We start from the raw sequence: 8,009 nt of genomic DNA, 5'->3' as shown, positions 1-8,009 counted from the left end.
GTTGCCATTTCCTTCTCCACTGTTGTCTTCTATCTCAATGAAGTTCTTAAGCAATTACTTTGACTTATCAGACAAATCGTCCATATCCATTATTTGGGGACAGTAACTGAAAAACTATCGTGTTTCTCTGTTAACATTTTAGTCCTTTGATGTCTGTGTCCCTTGAAGTCTCAGGTAGCTGTGTTTGCCTTTAACGAAGCAGTCACTCCCTCCAGTCTTTACAGACTGACCTGGGGAGGAAGTTACACTGTCACACTGATAGGGATTTTGAGACTTTTTCAGACCTTCTTTAAGGACACACCTGTCCCATGTACTCAATTCCTCCTAGGAGAGAATTCTGAAGCTCGTATGCTTCTATCAATGCAGCAAAGACAGTCTCTGTGCCGACAGTTTCTGGCTGCGCTTCCCTGGGGCAATGCCAAATGCTCACATTTGTGTGCTTTCTCACAGACCCACGGGGACCAGTTAGCTTCTAGATGTCCCACAGGCATCTGCAAAAATGTTCATTTGCCACCGTGGGGCCTACACAGGGAGCTGGCCCTGGGGAGGGGGATGTGGATGAGATGAGGGGCCCAGGGGTCAGCAGGACCACAAGCACGGTGTCTGCAATGGTTTGGGGCTCCCTGCTGGGGTCTCCACATGGTCAGTAGAACCCATGTCCCTTGAAGAATTCTAGCCCTGGATGCTGTGCTCCTGGCCTCTCCCCATCCCAGCCATGCAGGTGACCCCAGTGTCCTGGATAAGGGGAGAGAGAAGAGGCTGGAAGATGAGGACATGGCACTTGCTCACATGCTCTTATTTTCCCCCACAGGTAAAATCCTGTGCTGAGGAGACTGTCTTTGGCACTAAGCAGTGCCACCTCAAAAGGCAAAATGAGGCTACTGCTCTAACCCTCAGTGATGCGTCCAGTCTTCCATCTTTTGTGCTCTAGCAGGCATGCTGTCGTGTCTCTGCTAGACTCCTGGACCCCCACAAAGATCCTCTTATCCACAAATGATGGTCAAAGTCTGTGTTTATATCAGGAAAGACAGTGAGACTCCTGCCATCTTTCTAACCTCACTCTCTTATTACAGGTTTCTTCTTTGTGGATCTTTTCCTATTTTCTTGAGCAATGTCTATCAATAGGTACATGTATTTTGTTATATACTTATCAGGAAGTCCATAGGTACACTCATAGACACTTGTAAAAAATAACATCAAATATGTCCTTTGGCAAAACAAAGAGGTTGATATAAACTTTTGGAGTGAATAAAACAGCAGAGTCTTAGAAAATTATGAACACAGTGGGATCTCAGCCCAGTTTACTCACTGACACGGATGCATCTGGGAGGAGGAGACCAGCCACTCTCTGTGCAGGTCATTATGTTCCGATAATTTTGAAGACTGTAGCCATGATAGCAGCGAACCCTTACAGTTTCACCCTGTAGAACTTTTTTTTCACTACTTGGGTTATATCCATTTCCAAATTATGGAAAATACATTCTCCTAAGGATCATAAAAATAATATGGTAGAAAAAAACATAAATTTGTTAAAATAGAACCTTAAAGATTAACCTTCTAGAATTTAAAATGTGAATGCACTAGCATTCAAATATGATATGTAACAATAAAAATGAAAGTTACTACCACCATTGTTACAAATGAAAATAACATTCCATATTATTTTATTTCATTTATGATTAAAGTACGTATACATGATGCAGATATTCTTATAAAGTCTCTATCTCACAGGATTTACATGAAGAGCCTCTAGTAAAGGGAAGATCTATTTGGATTTTTTTTTCATATAACTCATCATCCCTTGGCCTTGCTGTTGTTACACAACACTTTACTCAGTTGTCTACTTTTGTCTCTTCACTCTTTCAAAGATTTATGCATATAAACTTAAATAGGTTTACTTACTGAGGCATGGTTCTTCTGGAGACCATCCTTCTGCTGTGCAAGTCAGGTAATCTGAGGAATATTGTGAAGGAGACACAAAATACTGATCACAGTTATAGAGAAACTGTTGATTTACACGTGCTGGAAAGCGTCCTCTGTATGAATGATAAAGCCGTCCATGTTTTATTACTGGATAATTACAGTGTTTCCCTTGGAGTAAAAAAAGTAGAAATAATGCTTTACCTTATTATTAAATTATATAAGAAATTAACATTATCTCTATGAATTACATTCTTGTTCAGTTAATTACACTCACTACATTATGATTTCTAGGAAAAGAGGTTTAGAAAACTCAGATGATTGAAATACATAAAGATGTCCTTGATATTGAAGGTCAAATTATGTCTTGTGAGTCATATCATATAAAATTTGTATGTAGATTCTCTTGGTTGAAAACTATAGAGACTTAATAAATGAATTCTCCTTAAATAGAGAAGTGCTAACCATAGTTGACTAAATTAGCATCTTAGTCAAGAGATGAAAGTACAGATTTTGTCTTGTGGCTCATTTTGACTTCTTTTTCTTGCTATTCCATTCTAATCAGAAACAACATCCTGACACTTCTTCTCAGACCAAATCAATGTAGAAAGAAAACAGTGTTGTTGTTTTTCCAATTAACGTTCATTACTTTAATTTTCTGTTTATTGGAAACATGTGATATATATAGAGAATCACAGTAATTTTCATGGCTCTAACCACACAGGAAAGTAACATTATTGTTTATCACTCAAACTAGATATTAGGCATCTTTTCCCTTGCTTATCTAATTGGAGAAATGGACAATCAATAATTCTTAATTTCCAAATGGTTAAGATTAAGGGAAACCCTTGAATGCTTGTGTCTAATTTTAATTGGAGAATGATGCATTTTTTTCAGTACTTCTTACAAATATTTTTAAATGAGGTATAACATAATTACAATTTATTTTTTAATATATATTGAGTAATTGTCACTTATATGCTAAGTGAATTATAAACTTTGAATCTTTGCATATCTTAATCCCTTTAACAAAGACATGTCAATTATACAATCTCATGGCCTATAGTCTGCATCTCTCATCACTAATAGATTTCCCACACTTTTTTGAAGCTTCTCTACATTTTTAGTTTGAAATGCTTATTTAGTTTGATTCCTCTTAAGTAACAGTCTAGGTTTCTTCCCACTACTTTCTGTAGATTTAGAATACTTTCTCTTAATCCTTGAATTTTACAAATTTCACCATGTATGTCAAGATATGTGTATTTAACAATAATGCCATGTTGGGCAAGCTTGAGTGTTTATATTTGCAGGACTCAAGTGAAAAGAACTCAACTAACTTTGTCATTACATTGTAGAGGAGAGATTTGAGTCCTGATTACCTGAGTTCAGATCTAGTACAGTTATTCACCTCATTTTGATGCCTCATAGAACATGAATTAGTAAAATAATCCACTGAGATTCACTTCCAAAAGGTACACAAAGAGGGCATAATTAAAAGTAAACATCATTGCTGTCACTGCCCTGAGCTATTTCCCTCCTCTCTTCTATTTGGTCACATGTGAATCTGTCTTTGTCTCTCTAACCAGATCATTTATTGAAGCACATACATAGTCCACTATGGTCAGAGTGGCACTGACTCTGTCAGGACTCAGAACAACCTCATTCTCCTCTCACACTTCTACCAATACAAGTTCCGGTCTCATGAGCAGGCTTGGCTGTCCATCATAGTGTTGGCTCAGATTGATCTCAAAATTGACTGAAAAGTATTCACTAAGTTTTAAAAGTGTTTCTAGTCATTCTGTATTTGTGCTGCTTATTCCTATGGTCCAGGCCCAGGATCTTACAATTATCACAGCTAAATATCATGTTATTGAGTCCAACCTCACACATGGGCATCTTTCTGAGTGATGAACCTGTCCTAATGTGGGTTCACTTTCAGTACCTCAGGATCATTCAGGCACATCTCCTTTGCTCCATTAAACTGGTTGTTGATACAAAACAGCAATGGAGCAGGCCTGAGAACAAAATCCTGCATCTGATAATCAGCTTATTTAATGAAATTATGAATATCTGATAAGCTATTTAACTGGCCAATTTCCTCATCTTGTCTACATGAACTTTACAAGGTCCCTTGTGGATAACTTTGCTGTGATGTAAATACATTTGGGTTGATCTGCCATTTTCATAGGCTTTCCCTATGGCTCAGTGGGTAAGGAATCTACCTGTAATGCAGAAAACAAGGGAGATGCAGATTTGATCCCTGGGTCAATCATATTCCCTTGCAGAAGGAAGTGGCAACCCACTCCAGTAATCTTGCCTGGAGAATTCCATGGACAGAGGAGCCTGGAGGGCTATAGTCCAAAGGGTTGCAAAGAGTTGGACATGATTAAGGGACCAAGCACACAGCACCATTTTCATAAATCCATCTTAAACAAGTTTAAATATCTTTAGTATAATTCTTATATAGATTGAAATCTGTTTAATACTGTTAACACTCATTTTAAAAGAAATTGTGGTTCGAAAAATCATTTTAGATTTATACTTGCGATTGCTATTAAGGTCATTGACATGTTTTATAAAGTTACAGTTTTCTTTCCTGTAATAACTGGTTTAAGTTTGCCAAAATGTTATGATGTACTGTTAGAAAAAAGAGTATTGTTACAAAAGAGGCAGGAAAGAAGTTGAGAAGTAAAGGAAGCATCCCCAGAAAATACTCTGTTTAGTTGACCTGACATTTTTCTATATGTGATGGTTTTAGGAAAGTCCACAATGCCTTCCACACTCCTCTCTCCAAATATTAGAGCCTAAGTCCTCTGAGTGTCCAGGACTTAGTGACCATTTCTCATGATTACCCCATGACTGACGTGACAGTGTGACAAACTCATACCTGCTGTGGAGGCTTCCTCCTCCCTGTCTGCTGTCACTGGCCCTGAGGAAAGCTAGATATCTCTCAAGCAACCTGCGCAGATGACCATGTAGTCAGGTGCTGAGGCCTCCCCCGAAAGCTAAGAGAGTGAGCCAACTTGGAAGCAAAGCCTCCAGCCCAGCTGAGTGTCCAGGTAACAGCGGCCCAGGCCATTACCCAGTTGCCTCCCAAACAGAGTGATACATAACTAGCCAACGAAGCCCTTTCTTTATTCTTGACCCACAGGAGCTCTAAGAATATGGAAGTGTATTATCTTAAGCCAATGTGTTTTCTGGAAAATTGGTTAATTAGGACTATGTATCTAATATAATGGGCATCCCACTTGGTGCTAGTGGTAAACAAGGAACCCGCCTGCCAATGCAGGAGACATAGTACAGGCAGGTTTGATCCTTGGGTTTGGATGGTCCCCTGGAGGCAGGCATGGCCACCCACTCCAGTATTGTTGCCTGGAAAATCCCATGGACAGAGAAGCCTGGTGGGCTACAGCCGATGGGGAGGCAGAGCGTCAGACATGACTGAAGCGACTTAGCGTGCAGGCATGCAGGCGTCTACAACAATAGGTGTTAGTTGATGTGAGTTTTACTTAATGGCTTGAATCTGATATTACAATTATTTTGCATGCTAAAAATTTCATAAGTGCACCCATAAATTATGGAAGAAAAACTTTGCTTAAATATTCAAACATTTAGCTTTAAGACCACTTTTGGAAAGAGTTTAGTTGTTAATGAGAAGAGAAGGGTTGCACTGGAATATCTGGTGAAGATTTGTCAAAGTTTCACATTTCTCTTTCATATTGTCTACTCTTTCTCCTCTTGTTTGGAAATATGCCTGTAGTCTTATTCTGCTGCTGCTGCTGCTGCTAAGTCGCTTCAGTCCTGTCTGACTGTGTGACCCCATAAACGGCAGCCCACCAGGCTCTGCCGTCCCTGGGATTCTCCAGGCAAGAACACTGGAGTGGGTTGCCATTTCCTTCTCCAGTGCATGAAAGTGCAAAGTGAAAGTGAAGTCGCTCAGTCATGTCCGACTCTTAGCGATGCCATGGACTGCAGCCTACCAGGCTCATCTGCCCATGGGATTTTCCAGGCAAGAGTACTGGAGTGGGGTGCCATTGCCTTCTCCAGCACTAGCTGCTGATTAATAAACCATCACTCATGTACCTGAGAATCAGGAGAAACAATTCATGTCTGCCTGCTCCTCAGCAAGAATAATGGTGATGCAGCCTTTCTTATAAGTGATCTGGGGCCAGAGCTGCTTTTAATTGTAACACTAAGGACTAGACAGGGAGCTTTTGTGCTGCAAATGTTGTTCACGAAGAAAATTACCAAATGGACTAAAATAGCATGCAACAAATTATGAGATGAATAATGCAGAGTGACGCATATTCTATTCACATCTTGAATGTCACGAGGGATCATAAAACTCATTAGAGTTTTCATTTACAAAAACTTGAAGACAAATGGATTAAGAAAATGAAAGACAAATATATCATAATGAAGAACATATAAGTTTTATATTTGGGAGTAAAATCTTTGTTTTCAATATGATTTAATTACTTATATTAATACATTTATATAATTTGATTTTTTGTTTTTCATTTTCATTGGAGTTGCTTTTAAATATTGGGCTTCTGCTGTACATCAAAACAAATCTGAATATGTTATATGAATGTGTGTGTATATATATAATATATATATATCCCCTTTTCTTGGATTTCCTTCCCATTTAGGTCACCAGAGAGCATTGAGTAGAGCTGCCTATGATACACAGTAAGTTCTCCTTAGTTATCTATTTTATCCACAACTGCCAGGACATGGAATCAACCTAAATGTCCATCAACAGAAGAACAGATGCAGAAGAAGTGGTACATATACACAGTGAAAATATTACTCAGCCATAAAAAGCTATGAAATTGCATAATTTGCAGACATGGATAGACCTAGAGACTGTCACATAGAGAGAGCAAGCAGAAGAATCTATGATATACAGAATCTAAAAATGCTACAGATTAATTATTGCAAAGCAAAAATAGAGATACAGGCATAGAGAATGGATGTCTAGATGCAAGAGGGCCCAAGAGTAGAGGGAGGGAATTGGAGAGTGTAAAAATAGATAACTAATGATAACAACTTATAAGTTTAAAACTAAAAGTGACAATTTTTTAAGGTTGTCAACATTTACATTTCTCTCTGAAAAGAATTCTAAATATATTGGCACTACACTGGAAATTAAGACTGTCTTTCACATTTTGTAAAAGGAAAATATATCTTGTACCTACGCTGGTTTTTAAAAATTAACAGTGATGTTAAAGACCTTTAATAGATTTATTAAGCTATAATCACAATACAGTCAAATGAACATATTTAAAATGAGATTTGAACCTGCAAAAATCACCCTATGTAAAAGTATAACAATAACCATTGTTCTCCAGAGCTTTCTCATACAAGTAAGACTCTCCTAAACATTCTCGAATTATAATCTACTTTTCTGACACATTTTCTATTCATTTCATGAGCATATTCACATGACCCCATAATCTACATAAAGTACCTTTTTGCACTGTGGAACTCAGATGACATAGAAAAGTATTCAATTTGTTTTCCCCTTTTAGGTGAATGTCTGATCATTTTTCCATTAAGGTATTCTTATGGTTATCTCACAGTGCAGACTATTTTAACCAGTTTATTCAATCAAAAATACACACAAAGGAAAGTAGATAGTTATATTTAGGAGGAAGCCTGAGTGTTCACATCGGTTTCAACTTACCCTGTCCATGAGCAGTGTAAAACCACAAGGTGAGAAGGACATTGATTAACAACAACATGTTAGATTTTCCCAGTGGTACATTCACACAAATACTCCAGTTGCACTGTTTAGGGTTCAAAAATCTGCTTCATTTGCAGTTACCTAGTGTGACTGAATTTATGCATTACAATGAAGCTAGTTAATTAGTGCCATTTAGTAAATATTAAAGTTCAAAGTTTTGAAATGTCCCTACCTTGTTTCTGTTGGTAGTTTCACAATAAGTTATTGTATTCATCACCTGATATCTATGTGCACAACTTTCTGTGGCTAATATGGACTGGCTCCAAAGCCATATATCAGATACTAACTTTCAATAATATATTTCAAGACAGTAGGTGAAGTTTCTACCAGCCATTTGGGT

The 8,009-nt window shown here is 37.9% G+C and overlaps 1 protein-coding gene across 1 annotated transcript; it reads right to left on the bottom strand.

Moving 5' to 3' along the window:
• Positions 1-301: 301 nt before the first annotated feature.
• On the bottom strand, positions 302-7,755 carry LOC108635563 (complement factor H-related protein 3-like; the record flags this gene model as incomplete). Its single annotated transcript, XM_018045657.1, has 4 exons — positions 7,610-7,755; positions 1,903-2,091; positions 1,413-1,485; positions 302-407 (listed from the first exon to the last, which is right to left on the bottom strand). Coding segments are annotated over exons 1-4 (426 nt in total), but the record flags the coding sequence as incomplete, so codon positions are not given.
• Between the last annotated feature and the right edge of the window lie 254 nt (positions 7,756-8,009).

This window comes from Capra hircus, unplaced genomic scaffold (genome assembly GCF_001704415.2).
Source record: "Capra hircus breed San Clemente unplaced genomic scaffold, ASM170441v1, whole genome shotgun sequence".
Taxonomy (NCBI): Eukaryota; Metazoa; Chordata; class Mammalia; order Artiodactyla; family Bovidae; genus Capra; species Capra hircus.
This window is presented reverse-complemented; position numbering and strand designations above follow the sequence as displayed.